We start from the raw sequence: 26,057 nt of genomic DNA on the forward strand, positions 1-26,057 counted from the left end.
CTTCCAATGCAGCTATACTAATTCTGTTTTAAGAGGTGTTATACTTTGGATATGTCTACCATACTGACTTATGCAGGCCAAAGAGGGAAGAATTAAAGTTCATTTTGCTTGTGATCTGTTATAGTCTCAGGACTGCAAGTCCAAACTGCAGCTTCAGTGACAATGAAGTTCGGGTCATTTGCAAATGTAAAGCCTTACCCAATTTTCACTCTAAGATTGTAGTCACTTGGGGAAAAACAAAACAGAACAACAACAAGACACAGGCTAGTAGACCTTACCAAGATAATGAAAGTTTCTTACTTCTGGAATTAAATTGTTGTGCCAAAAAATGTTCCAGAAACTTCTTGTCAAAGGACAGCACTTCTGGTTCTCTTCAATAGCAACTATCTCTTGCACGCTTGAGCAAAAAGTGGAATTTTAATTCCAATTCCTCTCAGAAGGAACAGAAATATTATCCTTTGCAAAGAAGAACATGGTGCCTTGTCAAGACAGTTCATGTGAGCAGTAAACCGAAACCTAAAACCCTTTACGGACTCAGTATTGATACTCTGCTAGAGAATTCCACACTCTGCCTTCTTTCCAAGGACTATTATCTCCTATTGCTTGTAATGGACCTGAGGTCTTTAGCCGAAGTCATCTTCCAAAAAGCTCTTTTTTTTCCACTTTTCTCAAGAACCATGAAGCCAAATCTCAGCTTCACTTAAAAAGGCAGATGTCTCCCACTGTCACAATTGGAGAGGGGCATGCAGTTCCTCTGAGAACACGAGGAAATAGGTATTCTGAGAATATCTGTGTTGGGGTTGTTTCAGCTCAAGTCCATAAAGAGAACAACAGGATATGCCCTTTTTTCTTTTTTGGGAAGGCTGTTTATATTACTTTGATCTAACTTAATATTATTTTGCAGCCATAACAAATTGTAAAGCTTGTATTTATTACTAGAATCTCTTAGTAAATAAAAAATATGTAATAAATTTAAAATAAATAATTTTTTTTAAAAAAGGACTTCCACTCAACATGGGCTGATCACTGACATGTACCACAACTCAGGATAATTTAAAAAGCTGTGTCATATCAAGACATTTGTTAAACCCTGGAGATTTTTAAAGGATGAACTACACATATTTATCATACTTGGTTCATCTCAGTCCATGTAAAATGCTAAGAATGTAGTGTGTGGCACTTGCTGCAAGTAGTAAATTAAAAATGTGGTATTTCTGGTCAAAATATTCATTTAGAAAACCATTCAAAAATTCATATACAAGTTTCTTAGTTATACTAACAGAAATAGTAGAAATGTAAAACACTGTGGCCTTTATACAATGAATCTTTCTTCCAAGTTGTTTCTATGCTTCTTTAGTGGCATACTTTGATAGTAAGTTAATTCATAGCTGTGATCTTTAAAATTATAACACTAAACTTGAGGAATTTAATTTATTCTTATTTGACTGTAATAGAAAATACTGTCATAATTGACTATCTTCTCATTCCTTGTATTTATGATTCACTGCTCTACTTGCCATTTATACAGAACAAGGAGGTAGTATTGGCAGTAGAAAGAAAACTCAAAGCTTTGCTTCTCTTAGCAGATTCATTGCTCATTCTACCAATGCCAACTGTTGTCTACATCATGAAGTATCAGTTTGAGTGAACTAACATTTTTTCCTCAAAGTTTCTGGAAGTTTAGATTATTTTCTGCAATGCTAATGATTTTTGGAGATTTTTTTTTTCAAGTACAGCTCTTCCAGTGCAATGACAGATGGCACTTTTTTTCTGCAGTTCCATAGAGAAATAGGTGACTTCTAATTTCCACAAGAGAGTGGAATTCAGCCTAGTCAAACTCAGAAAATAGAGAAGAAATATTATCAGCAAACTGCAGCAAGGCTTCTAGATGTTTTCTGGACTGAAAAGTGGGAATAGTGTATGTTCTACATATACTACATACAACTGAGTGTTGTATGTATCTGGAAGATACTCAAACATTTAAAACTGTTCTCTGGGCTCTTAGGAGGCTGAAGCTACCCTTTCTCCATACTGTCTCTCTCAACACCAGTAACAGTGTACATGAATGTTTTCAGCTTGCCAGTGACCTTAAAAGAACGATGTTATCTGAATTCCGGCTTCTAGATATGGAACATTAAAATGAAGGCCTACTGTTGCTTTGCCCAGATTGTTGTGTGCAGCTGTAGTCATATGTGCTTTATATGTAGATAATCGTGTTGGCAATTGCTACCTGAAGTATGGACCACGAGGGGATGGAAGCCTATCCTGCAATACTGAAATTGGAGTTGGAGTCAGTCGTTCCTCATGCTGCTGCTCTCTGGGAAAAGCTTGGGGAAACCCCTGTGAGACGTGTCCCCCTGTAAACAGCAGTAAGAAAATGTTCTCATATTTTCCCCTCCCCCCTTATTATAAAAGATACTACTAAGAAATAGAAAAAGTATTTGCAATCTTTTACTGCATTAAGTTATCATTTTAAAAAATGATTTACTTTGAGAATCTGAACATATTGCATACATCTGTTTGCAATTTTTAATCAGCAGCTCCACGTTGGTTAGGGTAATAAATGTGACTAAAGGTTAGAATTTAAAGTATGTCTTTAATTCAAAGAACTGTGGTGGTTCTCAAAGAGAATCTTGGTAACTGTTATATAACAATTTCTGTCACACTTAGGTACTTTCAAAATTGTTACCCAGTGATACTTACCAACTTTGTAGATATATGAAATAATGCAAAAGAAATACAAAGCAGCTAATTCTAAACAGTCTCATAATAGTGTGAATTACAATTTTAACATCTCTTTATCTATCGTATACTGGCATTTTGTATTGAAGAACTAGAAAAAGCTAAAAGTGGAGGATGCATGTATACCTTATGCAGTCACAAAATGATGGAAACAGTTTTGTCCCTGCCTATAAGAATATCCAAGGTTACGGTAATGGTCAAAGCAGACTTGCTTTGTTTCCAGTAAATAGTCCAAGGAAGGTAGAAGAATAATGACAGTAGGGAAAAAGAAGCATTAGAAACACATATGAAATGCTTTGTTTCTATTCTTAGCACTCATATAACTGACATGCTCTCTCTTGTTATACTTTACTTTAGCGGAATACAATACTCTCTGTCCAGGAGGAGAAGGATTCAGACCAAATCCCATCACTATTATTTTAGAAGGTGAGTTAATTGTAAATGACAAATAAAAAAAAAACTGCCATCTTTGGTGAGATAAATGCATGAACTGTATTATGAAGAAGCCATTACATTTATTGCAAACCAAAAGTTAATATGAGTTGAAAAACAGTGTGATGAAAAGGAGCATTGTAAAAGAACATTGAAGAAGTCCAACAACATTTCAGTAGGAAAATAAACCGATGTCATACCTTTTGTGTGCCTCCTTACTTGAGTTGAACTTTGAAATTGGCCCTGAAGAATAAATCTTCTATGAAAATTATAGTTTATCAGTGGAAGGTATAAGTTTCAGGAAACATTAATTGGACAAAGAAACCAGTGAGCATGCAGGAATGGGGGAATTGGATGCCAAATTCCTATAAACAGTAACAGAAGCTGAACTCCAGGTGCTCATCAAGCTGAAACGTGCTCCAGAAAAACTAGTTATATAGGAGAGAATGAGCATCACATCCATGCTTTCATAAAGTACATCCATGATTTCATAAAGTTTCTAAATAAGCAACAAAAATCCATGTGACAGTTAAAAGCTACTAGTTGGTAAAATTTCAGGGGAGTACTTACAGTCTCATGTTTCTTTTCATTCTGGATTGAAAGTAAGTTTTTGTCTCTTTTTTAGACATTGATGAATGTCAGGAGCTGCCAGGTCTCTGCCAAGGTGGAAATTGCATCAATACTTTTGGCAGCTTCCAGTGTGAATGTCCGAAAGGCTACTACCTCAGTGAAGAGACGAGAATCTGTGAAGGTTGAATCCCTTGAAATTGTCTTATCACAGTGCAGTTATGATGAAAAACAATGTTTTAGCCTTAAATCCAAAAGTGGCTATGGTATCCACACTCTTACCAAAAATCTTTTCTAAAATCATTGTCTTGGGTATTATTGATATGATTAATATTAAACTTGAAATGTAACATTTGCATATACTAACATTCATATACTAGATCTCAGCTATGTGTATTTTCTACATAGTATATAGATAAGGTGATTCAACTCATCATTTGTAGATTCCAGCTTCAGTGCCTTGTGTTGCCTACTAGTTTTGCTACATTCTCTGTATTGATCCAAATCTGATCTGTACTTCCCAAACTAGACTTTGTATGCAATGTTTTTCTTGTTTTAGCATATTTTGGCTGTGTTTCTCAGAAATATTTGCTGGGGCTGGTCTTCCTTCTCATTGTTAATTATATTTTTTTCACTTGGTCTCTAGATATTGATGAATGTGTTGCACATCCGGGTGTTTGTGGTCCTGGAACCTGCTACAATACCCTGGGAAACTACACCTGCATTTGCCCTCCTGAATATATGCAGGTCAATGGAGGACATAACTGCATGGGTATGCAAAATGTCATCTTTACTATAACTGTCTAGATATCAACCTGTTTTGGAACCAGACTCCCTGCTCTAAAATTTCCTTTCTCATGTGGTCGATTCTGAAGTCTTTAAAGTCTCATACCAGAAAACTGGACTTGCAGTTGTTATGTTTTTTCATAAACTTAAGTACTATTATAGCTTTTTCCTACCTTTAACTCCCAGGAGGTTGTGTCATGTAGCCAGGAAAGAGAGCCAAATGCAGTGTTTTCATGGTCTTGTTCTTTAACAGAACTCAGAAATATTTTTTATTTTTACCAGCCGTTTCCAATAGTAGGGTTTGATATACAGATGGATCTGATGGGCATCTACAGTGTGTTTCTGATTTCTTGTGAATGTTGCTTTTACCCCTTTGTCTTGAAAGTACGTCATTTCAGGTAAGTCTAATACAAAAAGTAGATGACTGCAATCTTTAAATGATTTCTGAGTGTATCTGTGCACATTTTGGGGTTGCATTCGGAAGCCAGAGTTAATGAATTACTGTCTTGGTTCATGGGGGTAAATATTTACATAAATCAATTCATTGGTTACTTCATAAGTGATTCTTTTCTCACATCTAGACATGAGGAAAAGCTTTTGCTACAGAAGTTATAATGGAACCTCCTGTGAGAATGAATTGCCCTTCAATGTGACCAAAAGGATGTGTTGCTGCACATACAATGTTGGGAAAGCCTGGAATAAACCTTGTGAACCATGTCCAACTCCAGGAACTGGTAAAGCCAACCATAATCATTCAATTTTCTTACATTCTTTGTGCATTTGCTCCTTCAACATATTAGCTGAAGTTGAAATTTCAGCCCCCAAAAAACCTTTGCTAAAATCATATATCATATAAACATTAAGGTTGAAAACACCTCCATGATCATGTAGTCCAACTATCCACCTATCAGCAATATTATCCACTAAACCATGTCCCTAAGCACCACTTCCAACCTTTCCTTAAACACCCCCAGGGACGGTGACTCCACCACCTCCCTGGGCAACCCGTCCCAATGCCTAACTGCTTTTTCTGAGAATTTCTTCTAATTTCTCCTAATTTCCATCCTGAACCTTCCCTGGCACAACTTGAAGCCATTCCCTCTTGTCGTGTCACTAGTTATCCGCAAGAGAAGGACAGCCCCCAGCTCCCCACACCTTTCTCTCAGATAGCTGCAGAGAGCAATGAGGGCTCCCCTGAGCCTCCTCTTCTCCAGATTAAACAGCCCAGGTCCCTCAGTCACTCCATCCAGGACTTGTGTTCCAGGCTCTTCACCAGCTTCGTAGCCCTTCTCTGGACACGCTCCAGGTCCTTGATGTCCTCCTTGTAGTAAAGGGCCCAAAACTAAAGGTGCAGCCTCACCAGAGCAGAGTACAGGGGGACAATCACCTCCCCATCCTGCTGGCTACACTATTCGTGATAGAAGCCAAGATGCCGTTGGCCTTCTTGGACATCTGAACACACTGCTGGCTCATGTTGAGCCAAGTGTCAACCAGCACCTCCAGATCCTTTTCCTCTGCACAGCTTTCCAACCACTCTGCCCCAAGCCTGTAGCATTGTATGGGGTTGTTATGCTAAAACAGTGTGACGAATACCCCGCTGTTTTCTCACTGGTTGGAATAAGTCTTGCTGTGCTAAACCGGGATAGATATTTCTTCAATTTCTGCAGAGGGAAGATACAGCCTCAATAGTAAAGGAAACCAATCATTCACACAGGTTGAATAAAATATACAGGAAGAATATAGAGGTTTTCCCTCTCTGCTGCCAGTGAGATCAAGGACAAGGGAAGAAAATACCATCAGGTCCCCCTGAGTGGAGGTGAACATAAAGGCCTGGAAAGAAAGAGATGTCTGCTGCCTGATCAGCTTCACAGGATCATTGATAGCATAATTTAGTAACTGCATAGCAAGGGATACATTTATACTTGTAGTCCTAATCTCTGTTTGAACACAAAGATTGTGTTTCATAGTTTCATAGAGTGTATTGCCTTTCTAGATTTTTCACTTGTGTCTCACATCTGAGCACGATCCTCTTGGTTGCTTTTACATTACCTCTACTGAAGGTGATTAACTTGCAAAAGCTCTGTAAGTAGGGCATAGTAATGGGAAATAAAAATTTCCTTCCACAAAATGAAGCGAAAATAGAAAGGTACTCAGTTCTTTTTCAGTTAGTCTTTATGTAGTTTCTTGCCTGGAACAAATCACCCTTGAAAGCTCAACTCAGAAAAATTGTTGGTGAGAGAATCACCAACTTGGAAACCTGACAGTAGCACCTGGGCCTCATTAAAATACTCTTACATTTGTAAAAAGAGCAAAGGTGCCTAGATAAAATAACTGTTTAATATATATACATTTTACTGTTTAATTAACTTTGCAACAATCTAGTACCACTAAAGCCATACCTTTGGGGGCGCATCCTCTGTGGTGTTAGTGTAAATAATGTATTCCTTTCATTCCACATGGTTTATTCTGGTGATGTAAGGGAAATAGCAGATAATTAGGGAGGATTTTCTCCCACAAGCAGTAAAGAGGAGGAAAATGGGACTGAAAAGAAAAACACCCTCTTCCGTTTCTTTCTTAAGTAGGAGGAGGGAAAATGAAGGAATGTTTCTAGCAGTCAGGAATGGGAGCTGAAAATAAGCTTGAGAGAGGAAATACATGTTTGCTATCAGAGAGAGCTCATAAAATTCTTTCCCATAGTCATTTGTCTCTGCACCATAAAATTGTCATCAGGATGACATATGAAAAAAATATACCAAAGTATTAGCAGGGATTCATGCAATTAATATTCTTGCATGAAGGAGAGAGTTCTCCTTTTAGATTGTTAAGACAAGTTTTCAAGTACTGCTGCAGTTTTTAAAGCTTTGTTAAAACAACTTCACTGAGACAGTCTGCAAGGAGTTATGGGGTTAAAATATTTCCTGAAATACTTCAGTATTGTCTTGTTAGCTCTTTTAAATGCCTTTACTATATTTGGAAACATGGCTGACACTCTTTCACCATGAAAAGAGATTGTTTGAGGGATTAAATACTTATGTAAATGCTTGAATAGTCGAAGTTACAGGATATAATCAGTTGTACTGAAATCTGGGTGGGGGCTACACATCACAGACAGGGGTTATGATATTCTGACCTTAACCAATTTGCTAGACTGAGCCCAGTACCTCATTAAAAGTATTATTCTGCTCTGATGAGAATTATATTGTTCCTCTAAATTAACTTCACGTGCCAATTCATTTGCAATTTTTTTCTTTGTGAACTGAGTTCTCTCTTCCTTTTCATATACTTATGCTTAACTATTAATTTCTGTTTGATGACTTCAGGTAGGAAAGATTATCTTGCTCGGTTTTACACATAGTACAGATCATAACCATTACCATACAAGCCTTAAACAGAATAATCTTTTTTGTTTCTTTCTTTCTTTTTTTTTTTTTTTTTTTCTTCCCCACCCAAATAAGTGTAAAAAGCTGTTTCGCTGCTAAAAAGTAACCAAGTATTTGCAGAACTCTCTATATGGTTGGATCATCTGGGGAGTGCTTGACTTCAAAGAGTTTTTTCCCTGTTATGTGATAGATCTTTTTTCCTGTGAAAAATAATATAGTGATAAGTATGTGGTTTTTGTAAATACTTTTTAAAGTCATTGTTGCAAATAGTAAAAAGTCAAACTTTCAGAAAGTAAATCTCTGGAATGTTTGTGCATTGCTAATTTGGCAGTCTTTATAAAAGCATTATACTACACTCCTTATTTAATTACATGCAATTTTTTCTACACATTACAAGCTAAAAAAAAAAATGAAAGAACTCTATTAAATAGAACATAGAAAATACCTAGGTAGCATAGCACAGAAGGGAAGAAAGCTTGAGACTCTCTGAGGTTCTTCTTCATTCTCCCAGAACTGATGTTAGGCGTTATTACGGAAATAGATTGTCATCATCCATGGGGACAAGGTAGTGAACACAGGAGCCTCAGTGTTTCACTGGTTTAACAACAATGTAAATGGCATAAATCTCCATGCAGAAAATAATTGTTATAAAGAAAACCTTAAATCTTATACATGTTAATAGAACAGAAAATTTCTGGATGGTAAAACATTGTGGCAGTGAGCTCTGAGATTATTCTGTACTGCAAGAATAACCTCAGTAGACATTAAACAGTCACTAAAGAGCAGGACAGAAGAAAATGCCAAGGTTTATATACTGGGTCCTAGTCAGCTTGTACAAGAAATAAGAATATTTGAATGTGAAAAAAATATTTTGCCAAATCACATTCTGCACAATTATCAACTATATTTGCTGAAATTCTAATAAAGAAAAACATTTGGTGTAAAGGAAACAAGAATTACTTAAGTTATAATGCTAGTGATTAAACTTAACCAAATTTTAGACTAATGAAAAGCTGACGTTGAAATATAGAGGATCAAGAAACTAAGACAATAACAAGAAGAGAAATAAATTATTATTATTAAATAAATTTATTATATAATAAATTATCACCACTTTGGGTACCAGTGAGTTAAATTTACTGATTTCTGAAAGTGTTGCTGATTGTCTCTACAGATTTCTAGAAAGCAATAATGAACCTTAAAAGGTAAGTTACCGAGTTCTATTTAAAACAAAAACTAAAGCTCTGCTTGCTCAAACCAGACGTTTGTTCCTGTGCCAAAGTCTGCAAAGATTTACAAAAAAAACAAGTATGAATTAGTGTTCCAGTTTGCATTCATTTATTGGCAACCTGAATTTTCAGTATAATTTGTACAGGAGGCAATGGCTCTCTCTTTTGAGTAGATTTGGCTTGTATCTGCTCTGAGAAAACTACAATTGAGAAATTTATAAATATTCAATAAAAATGCATTTTTCTCTGTTTTGCTCTAGCTGAATTCAAGAACATATGCGGGAATATTCCTGGCTTTACTTTTGATATTCATACTGGAAAAGCTGTTGGTAAGTTTCAATAAACTTATTTTAACCAAAAGATGCTATGCATAAGATTGGTGCAGCTCCATAATAGTGGACTAAAATGAATATTTCATAAAATAAAATTCAATAAAATTTTATCTCATTGTGAAGTTTTGATGGTGAGACGCAGTGTGAGGGCAAAGTTATAGTGACTTGTTATTTATATTTTTTGATTCCTCCATTTTCACAGAATCATAGAAACTATAGAACAGCTTGGGCTGGAAGCAGTTCCAATTAAAGCAGTTCCAACCCCCTGCCATGAGCAAAGATGTCACCCACTAGATCAGGTTGCCCAGGGCCTCGTCCAGCCAGGCCTTGAGCATCACCATGGATAGAGCATCCACAGCTTCTCTGGGCAGCCTGTTCCAGTGCCTCACCACAATTTGAATGAAGAATTTCCTCCTAAAATCTAATCTAAGTCTCCCCTCTTTTAATTTAAAACCATTCCCCCTTGTCCTAACAATACCCGCACAAGCAAAAAGGTGCTCTCCATTTATTTTATAAGCCCCCTTTAAGTATTGAAAAGCTGCAGTGAGGTTTCCCTGGAGCCTTCTCTTCTTCAGGGTGAACATCGCCAGCTGTTTGCCTTTCTTCAGAAGAGAGAGATAATTTTTGATCATTTTGATAATGAGAGAGATAATTTTTGATCATTATGATAATGATCTTTTCATCCCCCTTCCTGAAGGTTTGTTTTTCTGAAGGTTTTGCCTTTTTTTTTTGAAAGTTTTACCTTCAAAAAATTTTTTTGGACTCATGAGCACATTAGTAACACTTCTGCATCTTGATAATATTTAGTATTTCTCTGTTTTGATCAGTTGCTAAACTTCACATAGTTTATTTTTTCTTGTAATCTTGTTTTGATTTATACCCTGTATGTAATTAGTAGTTTAAGTAAATTAAAAGGAACTTCTCATCTCAGTATAAAAAGCAGTGAAATTGAGAAACCGTATTGTGTATAAAGTCAAGAAGTACTGTATTTTGACAAGCTCATCTGACTTTCAGACATCGATGAATGTAAGGAGATCCCAGGAATCTGTGCAAATGGTGTTTGCATCAATCAGATTGGCAGCTTCCGCTGTGAGTGCCCCACTGGATTCAGCTACAATGACCTGCTCTTGGTCTGTGAAGGTGATTTGAAGTGACATTATTTTCTACTTAGTTCACATAAGCATAATTATCTTAAAGGAAAGGGGAACATTTAAATTACATATTTTTCAAACTAGAGGACAAGTTGTGAGCTTTCTTTCTTGTAGGGGTCAAATCCATAAACGATTTTGTGATGTGTTTGTCTTTAATACATATGCATATGCACTGAATACAGTTTGTCATTTTTTTGTGTCAAGTAACCCACTGGCTCCTAAATGCTTTCATTTTATTATGGTTTTAATTGTATTACTTATTAATTTGTGTTAAAACTTGCTCATAGAAAAAGTTCCCTTGATTTTTCCCCCTTCTATCTGTTATTCTGTGGTTTTATAGGTAAAGTGTCATATATTCATAGAAGATAGTAGTGAAATTTTGTGTGCCCTGAACTCAATGGTAGTTTTGTCGTTGGTATTTGAGTGTCTTGTGCCGATGACACTTGAGCCCTAAATTGCAAACAAATTGTGCCACTTACTTTTTCACTTCAAAACCTTATTTTGTTTAAAATATATAGATGTACAACGGAACTTAATACAATAAATAAATATAATACAATAATATAATATACAATAATACAATACAATAAATTTCTTCGGGTACATGTTTAAATCTTCATGACTGCTTCAGTATATAGGGAATTGGATTCAGTATATAGGGAGTTGGTATCCTTCATCCAAAAAGTGTGCCATTGATAAAATTCAATTGATGTTGCTTTTCATTTGCACTTACGGCACAGGAGGCTGAAGGTCAGTATCTTCATACTTTGCTCAGGAAAGCCTATGAAGACCAGTCTTGCACAAGACTGACTATACAGTCTAAATACTAGGCAGAAATATGCATCTTGTGGTTTCTTACTATGACTCTTGGTATTTCAGATATTGATGAGTGCAGCAATGGAGACAATCTCTGTCAAAGAAATGCAGACTGTATCAACAGTCCTGGTAGTTACCGCTGTGAATGTGCTGCTGGTTTTAAACTCTCACCCAATGGTGCTTGTGTTGGTAAGAAATCAGTTGATTTTTCTAGTCTGAATCTGTTTGTATGTAATCAAGCATCTGTATTTGATTCTCTTGAAGGGTGAAATTTTCTGTTTACTTTGCATATTGTTTTGGTGTTTTTTGTTTTTTTTTCTGTTTATTTTCTGTTACCTTGCATATTCTGCTGTGTGTTTTATGTAGCAGTTTTTATTTTATAGCCCTGTTTCCCTGTGCAAGGGAAGAAAAGACAGGGTGAAACTTTTAAAGAACATTCTTGAGGTATCAACCAAATACTAACAGTAGTTTTGACCTTGAGGTGTACAGGCAAGAAGTTCTTATAAAACGAAATTTTGTTATGATTCAGGTTTAGTTATGGATAATTTTGAGTCTGGTTTTAATAATAATAACAGATTGTAAAAACATGTTTGTGTAAAATGAATGAATAATAAAAGTCAATAATGTGTACCATCTGTTTTATATTTTTGTTATAGATCGCAATGAATGTCTGGAAATTCCTAATGTTTGCAGTCATGGTTTATGTGTGGACATGCAAGGAAGTTACCAGTGCATATGTCACAATGGTTTTAAAGCATCTCAAGACCAGACTATGTGCATGGGTATGCAAAGAAAACACTTCTGTGGTTTTAAAAGAGGGGATAATAGAGGGGACTGAGTTTAGATTATTATTATTTTTTTAATTGTATAAGAAGAATATAATGGCATTGAAAGACTGATTCATGTGTTTTTGACTTTTTGTGATTAAAGTATGTGAAGTCCTTGGAGAAAGGAGAAAAAAAAATCACAATATTTTCAGAGGTAGCTCCATATTACTGAAGAAAATGTTAACCCCATTTTCACAAAAATACATGATAAAGACTCATTTGAAAGAAAAATTTACAGGTGATATTACATAGCAACAGATTTTGGAGACAGAAATACAGATTTTTTTCAATTATTTCAAACGCCATTGAGTTCCTACTTCATTAAGAAAATAGAATTACACACTTAATGTAATCTATACTAATTTTATATTCTGATAATAACATGAAAGAGATGATATTAAGAAATAAGCAGATTACAAAATAAGAATGTTTTTCTTTCTTTTTCTTTTAATGTTAAATATTACATTCTAAAGGATATTTAAAGAAAGAGGTGATGCATGTATGAATTTTGTTCTCTGAAAAAAATAACTAAATGTCAGCTTTAAGCACTAGCGACATTTAGTGACCTCTATAACACAGGTCTGTTCATGCTTCTATTTAATGGAGGCATTAAAAACCTGTTCCCATAATATTATATATTCATATATGCTTTGAGTCTTCTCATTTTTGATCTAAATAATATTTGTCAAATCAGCTGAAAAAGATATTTTGGAAAGTGACTTCTGTTAACATTGCAAAATTTCCAGAACATGGTTACTTGAAATGATAATAATTCTAAAACTGAAATTTGTCTTTCACAGTCTGAAATACAAATTTTGACTGAAATGCAGTCTGAAATACTGATCTTGACAATGACAGGTTATGGAAACAATTCTGTAACAAGTTGTTTAGCATCTGTAAATAAATGTTATAAATATATGAATAAACAAATATTTCAGAAAGTCCACAAGAACCAGGAGACAAAGATCAAAGTAACCTTCATATTCCCATGAAAATCCAAACAACACTCAAATACACAGTAGAAAAGATTGAATTCTAGTGTTTTAAAAAATAGATGTATCCAAGAGTTTGAAGGCAGTCTTTATATTTCTGAATGTACGTTGAGTACAATAACACATAACTCCTTTAGAGAGTGTTTTGAACAGGTTTTCATGTGCGTTAGAGTAAGAGGTGTATACGAATTTTGAGACAGTTCTGAGACTGTGATTCTCAATCCTTTGTACTGATTTCAGATTACTAGTGTACATTAAGAAATGAAGGTATTATTAAGGAAAATAAAAAGAATGTTTCATGGTACTGCATATGTACTTATTTTGATCTTTACAGTACTTTTTAAAATACAAATGAAAAATAAGTGTCATATGTAATGTTTTCTTACAAGTGCCCAGAAGGTTTCACACAATGCTGAAAAAATCACTAGTATAAATAAAAAATGTGACAGATGTGACAGGTTTAGAGTATTGTCACTGTGTGCAAAGACATCACTTTAACAAATACCTGTAAAAATAAATTCTAGCATATAATTTTGTTTCACTTTGCAGATGTCGATGAATGTGAACGCCATCCGTGTGGAAACGGAACATGTAAAAACACAGTTGGATCATATAACTGTCTGTGTTATCCAGGATTTGAATTAACTCATAATAATGATTGTATGGGTAGGTGATGTAATCCAAACCATGCTTTCATTGTGGCTGGCTCAGCATGCCAAGGAGGATGTATATAGTTAAAACTCAAACAGATGTTTCAGGGTGCTAGGGAAATTAATTGAGTGCAGTAATTGATACAGCTACCAACCCTAGAGGTTAACCATTATTATCATTTTTGAAAATAAATTCAGAATATGTTTTACCATCCATCTTGAGATAATGTAATCCCTAAAGGTCTTGACCACTGGCACAGCCTTACAGCCCTCATTCCCATTAGATTTCTTGGGCAATTACAGCAAATGTCCTTGACTGCTGGCAAAGTCCATAGGAGCCACTCACAATAAGTATGGCATAACACCAGAGTTACCGCAGGAATTTTAAATCATTTCTTTATTTCACCATATTGTTTGAAACTTGTGTATGGTGTGAAAAAGAAATGAGACCAGCAATAAGAAAGCAAGCACAGCTAATCACCTAAATTTCCTGCTCTCCTAAGATGAGCTCTGCTTACACAGAGGCATTGCTATTTCCTTTTCCTTAAAAGTGGAGAACACCAGAATATCTGATGGTTTTGGACAATTTAAATATTTGTGATAAAGAAAATAAAATCTTCCTAGGCTGAAGAACAGACTCATAAGTCCCTGGAGATCCTCTGCCTTGTGCAAAGCCTAAGCCAAAACGGAAGCCTTCACATTCCTTTCTGCTACAGAAGAAAGACAAAGTGAAGTCTACCATTTCCTTTGTGGTTCAGGAGAGAACTAAAACATTTTAAATAAGTATTTTAAATCCTGTCCTTCTCCAGGAAAGAGAAAATTCAAAACTTGTTCAAGAAAGAAGAGACTGCAGCCAAAGAATGGCAGTCTTTGCCAAGGAGTTTCTTTCCCATAGCAGTACAGCTGCCAGGCTACTGCCAAGAGCATCCAGTGCCTCTCCTCCAGGCTGTGCCTTCAAGGAGGCTAAAGAGCTCAAGCTGACTCAGAGACTTGGCTTTTGTGAGCTTGCCTCTTGACAGCCTGGAGAGCCCCACGGCTTTCTTCCAAGCCATCCCGGTCATTCAATTTAAGCCCATCCCAATATAATAGTCTGAAGGTATTTGTACTTGTGGAACTGTCACACAGAAGAAATACACTGTGGAATAAACTAGTAACCAGGCATGTCTGTACTGGCCAAAGCAGAAGGTACATCTTGTACAGGAGCTGGTTCTTAACACTTCTGAAGAAGACCTAAAGCCTTTTCAGTAAAATTGATGTTAGTCTTCATCATTCAAATTAAAGTGTTTCACAACAGTGAAGTGTAAGTTGTTCTTACACCGTGGTACTTATCAATCTCCTTGATTTTCATTTCTTAAACTTTCTCATCTGTAATACATTACTGCATTATGCAGTGTTTCTTTCATTTTGCCTCATTAAAGTAACTCTTAACTAATAAGCATTTTCAAACCTCATTTTCAGAACTGTTATGAAAGAAAAAATCTTCCCATGGAAAGCAAATGGCATATTCCAAATTTTGAAAAATGACAAAGCATGTTTTAGGGGGGAACTTGAGCACATATAAAATCCAGATAAAGTCCAGAACACCGCATGTTACATTTTCTTTTCTGTGTCTGGAGTTAGTATCATACAGTCACTTGGCAGTAATTGACTGTCTCCAGATGCAGTAGCTGAGGTAATGCTGCAAGTTTTAAAATTATAATACCCCATAAAAAAGAGTGTTGTTTAAATAAAACATATACCCTAAAGCTCTTGAGTGAGAGTTACTTTCCACTAACTGTCAACTGTTCCCTTGTTGCTGCAAGATTTGCCTTTTCCATGGAAATACATGCATTGCAACTTGAGTGTGTTTATAACATTCTGTATATACTGTGCATGCTTACACATTCTAATGATTAAATTCTTGGAAGGACTCAACTCTCACTTGTGTGGTTTGTTTTTTTTCTATATAGATATCGATGAGTGCAGTTCCTTCTTTGGTCAGGTGTGCAGAAATGGACGGTGTTTCAATGAAATTGGTTCCTTCAAATGTTTATGTAATGAAGGATATGAACTTACTCTAGATGGCAAGAATTGCATTGGTATGTATGATACCACATGGAGATGTTACAGTACTGCTGAGCTGAAATAATACAGCTATTAGCTACTATGTAGAAGGAAGGATCACAGTCTGAGTATCTAAAAATAAAAAATAAAAATGACAATGATTTTACATAACACAACAGAAGTAACTGGGGCTTGGAATAGTTGATCTTTATGCATTTAAATGTCTTAGAAAATTGGAAGGTACTCTACCATATATGTAATGAATAACACTGATTTGTAATGTAAGAACAACGATGTTAAGAATTACATGATTCTAAAGCTTTCCTGATTCTATTTACTCTCCTAAGATACTAATGAGTGTGTGGCACTACCTGGTTCATGCTCCCCTGGTACCTGTCAAAATTTGGAAGGATCATTCAGATGCATCTGTCCACCAGGATATGAAGTAAAGAGTGAAAGTTGTATTGGTAAGGCAAGTTGTAATTGTTGCTTCTATACAATTTAAAAATTTAAAATATCTGGCTTCAAAGTAGTTGTACACATCGATGATTGTGAATTCTGAATTCTGTTCTACTTCAGATCACGGGGAAAGCCCATAAGTAGTTAAAGTATTCAGGAAGAGGTTTTAAAAGTGGAAGACAAGACATCATCTTGAACTGTGTTGTGCACTTTCATTTCTTCATTGATGCAAATTGAAAAATACTTGGATTTACTTTTCAAAAAAAATGGTGTCCTGTATTTCATGACACACACACACACACACACACACACACCTTTCTTTTTCCCAAATATTATTGATAAAACAAACCAAACTGTGTAGTGGATTTCTGTAACGTTTGCAAAAATGGTAATTATTGTAATGTAAAATAATGGCAATCAATGCATGAAGAAACCTTTGGTTTCACAGGGCTATGACATTTTAAAATCTGGATTTGGAAAAGGTTTTGGAATTTATGGGAAAAAATGCTTAAATTGGTTTATTCTAACAATTGTTTTCTGATTTGGTGTTTTGTATAATGTCTCTCAAGTGCTGAGATCCACAGGGATGAGAGTACAATAGACCTTCCATCAGTTTGCATATTCTTGTTTATTCATAGAACTGTCTCATTTGAACATAGTTCAGGAGCAATGTCGCATAGTGAATTAAGAATGGGTGTAGCAGAGAATGAGAAATAGATTCAAGTTACAAGGAGAGCAAAGCACGGGACTGCTGTGAATGTTATTAACATCTAAATATATCATGTGGGGACACCTGGCAAGAAAGGTGCACACAATTAGTTTTTGGCAGCTAACCTAGGAGTCCTTAGATCCCTGTAAGGTCAGAGAATGGAGTAAGCACCTGCCTGGCCACTGTGAAACGTGGTTCTCAGCTTAAATTACTGCGGGTAGCTGGCACCCCTCAGACACACTCATCAAAATAACTCCCTGTCGTAAATGAGTAGCTTGTCCTTGTATGGAATGAAGAAAAGACTGGTGAGCAATTAATGACTTGCCCTACATTATCCTAACTTTCTGAATGCAGGAACAAAGACCATAGGCCATAGGAACCTTCTTGATTTTCTGTCTTCAAAAGTAGGATACATTTTCTGAGCCCCAGACCTTTCTAATTCTGTTGTATCATACCATAATATAAAATTTGCCTGCCAACTTTATGGTTTCTTCTGGCAGCTGCTGTTCCCATACATTAGCAATTGTGTTTGAGATCCATTCAAATCACCTATGGTTGTAAAATCATGAATATAAAATGAAAGCTTTTGGTTTTCCTGGAATATCCCTGTTCATGACAGTGTAGTATCCTGAGAGATGTCTTGATGGTTTTGTCAATATCAGTGATGGCCATATAGATCTTTACCCTTCGTAGAAGGTACTTAATTGCATTCTTCTTTATTCTGTCACGTGTCCAGAAGATTTTGAGATAAAATTACTAGACAATGCCTAGATAGTCATATGATTGTAGTAACAATTTGATTAATAATCTGTCAGCTCTTTAAACCTATGATGGTCCCCATTACTTTCTGTTGATCTGAAAAGCAGTCGTCTTTATAAAAATTCATTACTTCTCTCAGGAAGGTTGGGTACAGCTAGATTATTTCTTAAGCTCACAGTGATTATGTGCAAGAGAAATCAAAACAGGTGGGAGCCATATAAAAAGTCTTAGTTTTCACCTACACATTTAATATATTTTCTTTTATTTTATGGGGAATAAAGTGAAGAGGACTTGCTTCCATTGTTTGGTTAGCCTGTCCGTCATGGTCACAAAAAGTGTTTCTTTTATTAGTCCCAAGCCACACCTAACATTAACATCCAGAACTTCAAAAGAGAAGCATTTCAATCCCATTAATGCAGCTTAGGTGCTGAGCGTTGTAAGTTAGCAACTGTCACACTAACTAGGAAATTGATTTCTTTTCTTTCATGGAAATAAAGTGGCTCAAAACACATAGTAGGAACCTTTCCATGGGAAGTTTCTGTGGAGCTTGGTCACATACCAGTTTGTGCTACAGTAGTTTGGTCATGTGCTGTACCTATAATAGTTTCTGAAAAGTGGGCTCAAGGTTTTTTCAGACTTAATATCAAAAGGACCTGTTCCTACCTGACTCCGTCCCTCTTACTACTTAACTTTTTCCTGTACAAAAGACTGTTTATCCCTGGTTGCCTTATCTGCTAAATACGGGTCAGTTTTCAGTATATTCAGTATAGTACAGATTCAGTATAGTACAGAGTCCAACAAGTATCAGGAAAAATGATGCTACAAATCTGTGACTCGGCATCCATGAAGCTTAATTCCAAAAGAACATCCATTCCTGCATGCACTTTGATTTAAAATCAGTGTTGATATAACTGAGAATTAAGAGTAGTGTTAATATAACTGCAGAATGTTTATGCAGCCACATTATAGATCCCTATAATGTTTCTTCTAAAATCCATTACTAAAAGACTGTCCTGCAGTTGTAGCTTTGGAAAATTTTAAAATACACTTCAGAATTTATTAAATTATAATTACCTTTAGAAATTACTTTACCAGAGAGGGTTATTTCTTCTGATAGCATTTGCAGAACAGAATAAAGTAAAATATTGTTAATAATAATAATAATGGTCTATTAATACATTACTTTTCTTACTCTTTGTCTATATAGGTGCAGGGATATGCAGCTTGATACTATTTCAGCTGCACAATTTTACAGACCTTTATAAAGGTCTGTAAATTAGGTCTGTAAAAAAAAAGGTCTGTATATTAAGCACTCCTTTGCTTTTAGTTTTTAATAATTATAAAAAGATCTTTAGTTAAAAAAACTGAGCATGCATAGCTATAGTTTCTAATTAAATAGAAGAGGTTTTTAAATAATGTACCAAGGGTGGCCATGGTAAACTAGTGTCTCATAAATGTGTCTCATAGTCCTCCCTCTGTCTATAGTGTCAGTTCAAGGGTCAGTCAAGCAATGTGAAAAAAAACAATAAAAACTTTTATTCCAAAGAATCCCCAGCATACATATTGTTTTAAAATTCATCTTTGGATGTTTTATGTTGATGGGAAAATATTTTTCTTGTAAAAATATTTCGTTCTCTGTTTCAGTCTGAAAGCATTTATTTAAAGTTTATGCTATAAATATGACAAAGAACAGATAACATGATTTGAAACACTCTAATTTGAAAGAGTTAGTGGAGCTTGTTTTATCTTTTTGTTGTTTTATTGGAGGTGTACCTCTGGTTGAATTTAAATAAATAAATTATGTTTTTTAACCAGTGAATTGATAATTGATGGGATTCTGATGAAATTTTTCTTATGAATTTTATAGATATTAATGAGTGCAATGAGGATCCCAACATCTGTCTCTTTGGCTCTTGTACAAACACTCCAGGAGGTTTTCAGTGCATTTGTCCTACAGGTTTTGTGCTGTCTGATAATGGACGAAGATGTTTTGGTAAGTTTAACAATTACAGAAGGTAATAGCTAATTTTAACAGATAACAGATACCCTGTGAAAAGGGTAAAAAGGGACTTTGGGAGGTCCATTCCAAAATTTATGAGAGTTGGAAAGTGCATTCAAAATAGCTAGAAAAATACAGGCCTAACATCATTCCTTTCAGGACTGGACACACGTTGTTTAACCTGGTAGGAGCTGTGAGCTCCACATAACTGAGTTTTCTTTTTCAGATACTCGCCAGAGCTTCTGTTTCACTAATTTTGAGAATGGGAAGTGCTCAGTGCCAAAGGCTTTCAACACCACAAAGGCAAAGTGTTGCTGCAGTAAAATGCCAGGAGAAGGATGGGGTGATCCTTGTGAGCTCTGCCCAAAGGAAGAAGAAGGTACACATGAAGATTAAAATAAAGACTTTTAGCTGGGAGAAAAGGAGAAACACATTCATGTAGTACCTTTTCAATCAGTAGAAGAAGGGATCTCTCTTGGTGTTAGCTCTAACAGCCTTTTCTAGAATCATTCTGAGGTGAACAAATGGAACAAAATTACATAGAAGAAACTAAAGAAAAACAGCCTGAGTTACTGTTTTGGCTCTGTAGAGCTAGTATACTCCTATATGAATCATGGATCAGATATATATATCCTGATGGATCTCACCTGTTTTAGGAAAAGCAAAAGAGTAAAATGGGACGGTGCTGAGGATCCGTGAAGTAATCAGCCGTTTTCAGTTCTTGGTTTTCTCCAAGTTCCAATCGCAGAAAGAGAAAGGCACCAAGCATGTGCACACAGAAGTTGGGTACATTCTAGTACTGCTACCCTGCCCTAGAGACAGCTTTGCTTTGCTTTTACATCTGGCAAGACAATGTAATGGCCATGATTTAAATGGCTGAGTTTTGAAAAGTGTGGTATAGAAGATACATATGTTATTTTTTTTATAGCTTTAACCATTTATCCTGATTCTCTTTCTCTCACTTGCTCTTTTTTTTTTTTTTTTTTTTTCCACAGTTGCTTTTCAGGACCTGTGTCCTTATGGTCATGGGACTATTCCTGGAATTGATGATACACGTGAGGGTAGGTATGCTTTTTCCTCATAATTCAAAAAGGTTTTATTTGTGTTTAAAACTAGACTTGGATATTGTAGTGTATGGTGGATATTCCCCACAGCCCACAGGTGACAAGAGGCTGACTTTTAATATATGTGAGCCATAATGAGATAGATAAAAGATTACCTTTAAAAATGCATGGGTAGAGAACAACAGAATGGAGCACTTTGGTTTTTAAAAATGCTGTATTGAGACAAAAACACATCAACTGATAAATGGTTGCTAATATCTTCCTACCTTTTAGATGTTAACGAATGCCTCGAAAGCCCAGGGATTTGTTCAAATGGACACTGCATCAACACCGACGGATCCTTCCGCTGCGAGTGTCCAATGGGTTACAACTTAGATTTCACTGGAGTACATTGTATCGGTGCGTCACTGTTTCGTAAATGCTAAAAATTAAAGCACTCGAATTTGAAACGTAATTTGAAATGTGTCCCAGTTCTCTTCAGCTTACATTTACTCATTTTTTTCATTTACTCATTTACTCATTTTTTTTTTACATTTACTCACAGATACTGATGAATGTTCAATTGGCAACCCATGTGGAAACGGTACATGCACTAATGTGATCGGCAGTTTTGAATGCAACTGTCATGATGGATTTGAGCCAGGCCCAATGATGAATTGTGAAGGTACGTTGTCTTCTACTTTCTTTTCCTTTAGTTTCTGTGTAAGTTTCACAATGGTTAGTTTCAAATTATTTTATTCACTAGACGTTTGGTGCTAGAATAACCAGGAGTAGAAAAGTTTCTTTGATTGAAATATCTCATAGCGAAAGCAAGTCATGAATTGATTTAAGCATTTTTTTTTAATTTATCACAGGGCTTCTGAAATTGCATGTTGTGGTAGTCAATGCAGTGGTTAGCTGTATTTATTGTGAGGTTATTTTGGGGACCTAGCAGTTATCATCATTTCTTTTTCCTCTCCAGCAAACAGCTGAATCAGTTACCACTGCAAAAAAAAGCCTGAATTTGCAGAGTGTTTTTCATAAGTGAGGCAGCTCAGTTATGAACTGACCCATTCATCATAGTTATAGTAACAAATGAGTTACATTGGACACAATAAGCTGAAGTCAGACCTCTGATCCATCTAGTCCTTTATTTCATCCTTCACAGTTGAAATGCTAATTCAGGACAGCATATAAGCATGACTAACAACTTTCAGCAGGTCACTCCTCTCAAGAATATATGGGAAAATATGATGCAGATTGGAGGATGTGTTCCTGCAAAGTGGGTTTAGGATCCATTTATGGATCTGTTGTCCAAGAGTCTGTCTAGTACATTCTTCAAACTACTGATACCATCTGCATCTAAAGCTTCTTGTGGCAGCAAGATGCAGAAGTTCACTACCCTCTCAACTTAGAGAAGTATTTTATTTCATTTATTTTAAACTAATCCTCTATTAGTTTCACTAAATAAGTTTCATTCTATAAGTTTTAGTAAGTTTCATAGTGTGGGGTGTATGTACAATCATTATGTTCTCATCAGATCCTTATCAGGATCCTCCTTTAAAAATTTGTCTTTTACAAATCATAAGTTTCCTTTCCAAAGCAAGAACTAATTTTCTTATAGTTGAAAAAAATGCTGACATCTGTCATCACACAGAAATACATTTTCAAAATTTCATTTAATAAAAATCTAAAATAGAGCAGTCCCAGATTGCCATTTTAAGTTCTAGTTTCATATTATATTTGTAACTATTTTTACACTGAGCTTTGTTCATTTTTGTCTGACTACTCATAACCAAGCATCCATAAGTTTCTGGTTTGCATTGTATTACATTTATGATATTTTTTGCTGATTATATACATATACATATGTAGAAGTGCAGGTATAAAAACTTCTGGGTGATTGTTTTAAAACTTACTGGAGAATGATGTTTTTGTTCCTTTCTGTTCAGATATAAATGAGTGTGCTCAGAATCCCTTGCTGTGTGCTTTTCGTTGCATCAATACTTATGGTTTCTATGAATGCACCTGTCCAGTTGGCTATGAACTGAGAGAAGACCAAAAGATGTGCAAAGGTAATGACTTAAATGTGAATTCCCCACCTTCTATCACCCTGTGCTGGCCAATACTCCAGATATTTCTGTGCATCTTGTGTTCATCCTCTAAGTGAAATGTAGCAAACAGCATAGCAGAAAATTTACTCCTTCAAAATTCACATAATGCCAGTGTTTAGTGTTTTGTGTGTTCTTGCTGGGGAATGTAATACAAGAATGTCAAGATGGTGAAATTGTCTTTCAGCTCACAAAGATTACTTTGACAACTACAGTTATGCACAGCACTCGGTGGTTTTTGGTTTGTTTTTTTTTTAGTTCTTGTTTCATAGGACAGTCTGGATGCATTTTTTTCATGAAAAAGTGCTGGTTGCCTTCAGTAAATGAAGCTACTGAAAGGATGCTCAAATACATGTATTTTTACAGATCTAGATGAATGTGCCGAAGGTCTCCATGACTGCGAATCAAGAGGCATGATGTGCAAAAATTTGATTGGTACTTTCATGTGCATTTGTCCTTCTGGAATGACCCGAAGACCTGATGGAGAAGGCTGCACAGGTAAAGCTTAGAAAAGGAAGAAGATATCTACTGCAATTACAATGAGAAAGAATGCTCTTTATGTGTATATAGTGAGCTGGAAAATTACAGTTCATAAAGTACACTTAAGATAGCTGATAGTACCTAATGTCTTAAATTTACTTTTTGTTTCAATGTTCACTTACCTGAAAATAGGTATAAAGGTCTAGGAAGTACTGCAGAAGAAAAACTCTGGTTTTATTTACTTCATTTTACAACAAAATCAGGAAGTTTTTCAGACACTTGATAGATTTAAAGCCATAAGTATCCTTTTTTGAGGACAAAAGAGACCTCATCCGATGAATACAAAGCAAAATTATTGTAAATAAAAAGTTAAACTGCCTTCAGCTTAAATACTGTTTATAAATAATGTGGCAGTTCCTTAAAGAATTACAGCTGTGAGATTCTGAAACAATATATAAGCCACAAAGAGGAGGAGGTGTGAAGACTGCCATACTTTACAATAATTCTCTATATCTTCTCCATTATTTTTGGAATTGGTTAAGAGGGAAATGTTGGCAAATTACACTTTTCTAATGGGTAAAAAACTCAAGACCATTCTGAAGTTCTCTTTGGAAAGAAGTATCTGAAGCTATCATTAGCTCAGAGGAAAAAAACAAAACATACATCTCAGAGAATGCTTTAAATGAAAATATTTCAAAACAGCATTCCTTCAGCAGCAGAATGACCTCTCTTCTTTACATAACTTGATGAATTTACTCAGAGGAAAGAACATACTAACAATAATTTTGTCTTTTTCCCTATTTAATACTGCCTTTAAATGACCTGAGGTTATTTTTCAGTTAAACTTTAAACATCTATAGAGGTATTTAATTGCTTACAGTGTCTATGCCATTAGCTGTGGAAGAAAATAAACTGGGATTGTAAAGTGTTTCAGGGAAATTATGTGCCGACTGAATTGTGACTGCAGAAAGAAGTTAAATGTACTCAGACTCCTTCTTAATGATTACGAAGTGAAAATTTGTTACACAAATCATGCACGCGTTCCAATTTTATTTAAATACTATTTGCCAGGTAAAAGTTGTGGATAGGACTCTGCTGCAAGTGTTTTCTGCTTCTTGTTACATGCAAAGCGTAAAAAGGTCTAAAGCCTTCATCCTAAATGCAGCATATAAGGCATGGAAAAGGATATCATTACTAGAAAAGTCTTTCTCACACTTAATCAGTTGTTGTTGTTCCACTTCTTACAAATATTACACGAAGTGTTGAATACATTCTGCAAGTCTGATACATCTTCTTGTAACAATAACCTGCATTTGGTATTTTGGTAAAGACGAAAATGAATGCCGTACCAAGCCAGGTATCTGTGAAAATGGTCGCTGCATGAATGTCATTGGGAGCTACCGATGTGAATGTAATGAAGGATTCCTGTCAAGCCCATCAGGCATCGAGTGTCTTGGTAAGTCCCTCTCTCCTTCATATGCATTCCGTCTTATATTAAAGAGTGTTTTGGTGCTGGGATTTAGAGTGTAAACTGGGGTTCTAATTATCTGCAACAGCTCTCTTAGGTGAAACAATTAAATAATGTTCCTGATTAATTAAAATAATGAAATGACATTAAATGATATAATATTAAATAATGACAGGAATGAGGAACCTCTTGAGAATGTCAGCTTAATCAGGCTACCAAAGGGCCTCACATGGAAATATCTACATTCCACAGAGCATAAACGCTATCCAGACAAATTATAGGTATTTATAAAGAAGCAGAATTTAGTTATCTTAGATAGATGAAAAACTGGGATGCATAGCAAACTGAAGTGTTGACACATTCAGAACATGATTTTAAGTGCCACAGTATTGCAACTAGGTATATGATTTTTCTGTACTTTTAATGTAGATGGTGAATATTAATAAAAATACCAGGCTTTCGCAAAAAAAAAAAAAAAAAAGGGCAAAATTATGTTGAAAAGTTATTGAGGTGTGTCTGCACTTTAAACACTGATGAAGGGTTTAATATTCATCGACCTGTATTTCCTTTTCAATATGTTCAGACTTGTCATTTGCACTATAAAATTGTTACTCTCTTAAAAATCAAACAAAACTGCAGAACCTTCACTTTTTCATGACCACTGCTCAAGTGTAAATACTTAAAAGTGTTTTTACAATACTAACGTGAAATTGCAGGACTGTTTAGAACTATATAAAGAACACTTGCTTTAAAACTACTTAGATATTATCTTACGTATGTAGTAAATAACCAGCTCCATGTAAGTTGCCATCGGTAGTGTGCTGACTTCATGGCAAAGCAGTAATGTATTTCCTAAGTATTTCCTAAGGATTAGGACCAGATGGGAGTGGGATGTTGTAGTCTTTTAACCCCAGCCAGTCATTAATGCCAAGGAAATACCCTGTTTTCATTATTACTTTCTTATATCATACATATATATATATATATATAAATAATGCATATCTATTATATATATGCACACACGCATATATTTATATACATCATTTTTTAAAAACTATACTTTGGATTACTTTGCTCATTGC

The 26,057-nt window shown here is 35.4% G+C and overlaps 1 protein-coding gene across 2 annotated transcripts in view; it reads left to right on the forward strand.

Moving 5' to 3' along the window:
• Positions 1 to 26,057, forward strand: part of FBN2 (fibrillin 2) — a 187,101-nt gene that overhangs the window by 146,643 nt on the left and 14,401 nt on the right. For both annotated transcript variants that reach the window (XM_068666397.1, XM_068666398.1), the window contains 20 exons: positions 2,208 to 2,369; positions 3,100 to 3,168; positions 3,800 to 3,925; positions 4,388 to 4,513; positions 5,109 to 5,261; positions 9,397 to 9,465; positions 10,483 to 10,608; positions 11,499 to 11,624; positions 12,092 to 12,217; positions 13,804 to 13,920; positions 15,854 to 15,982; positions 16,295 to 16,414; positions 19,742 to 19,867; positions 20,100 to 20,252; positions 20,869 to 20,934; positions 21,211 to 21,336; positions 21,482 to 21,601; positions 22,869 to 22,991; positions 23,394 to 23,525; positions 24,838 to 24,963. In XM_068666397.1, coding sequence (XP_068522498.1) covers positions 2,208 to 2,369; positions 3,100 to 3,168; positions 3,800 to 3,925; positions 4,388 to 4,513; positions 5,109 to 5,261; positions 9,397 to 9,465; positions 10,483 to 10,608; positions 11,499 to 11,624; positions 12,092 to 12,217; positions 13,804 to 13,920; positions 15,854 to 15,982; positions 16,295 to 16,414; positions 19,742 to 19,867; positions 20,100 to 20,252; positions 20,869 to 20,934; positions 21,211 to 21,336; positions 21,482 to 21,601; positions 22,869 to 22,991; positions 23,394 to 23,525; positions 24,838 to 24,963 — 2,421 coding nt within the window. The remainder of the gene's footprint in view (positions 1 to 2,207; positions 2,370 to 3,099; positions 3,169 to 3,799; positions 3,926 to 4,387; positions 4,514 to 5,108; positions 5,262 to 9,396; positions 9,466 to 10,482; positions 10,609 to 11,498; positions 11,625 to 12,091; positions 12,218 to 13,803; positions 13,921 to 15,853; positions 15,983 to 16,294; positions 16,415 to 19,741; positions 19,868 to 20,099; positions 20,253 to 20,868; positions 20,935 to 21,210; positions 21,337 to 21,481; positions 21,602 to 22,868; positions 22,992 to 23,393; positions 23,526 to 24,837; positions 24,964 to 26,057) is intronic.

Source organism: Anas acuta, chromosome Z (genome assembly GCF_963932015.1).
Source record: "Anas acuta chromosome Z, bAnaAcu1.1, whole genome shotgun sequence".
NCBI lineage: Eukaryota > Metazoa > Chordata > Aves > Anseriformes > Anatidae > Anas > Anas acuta.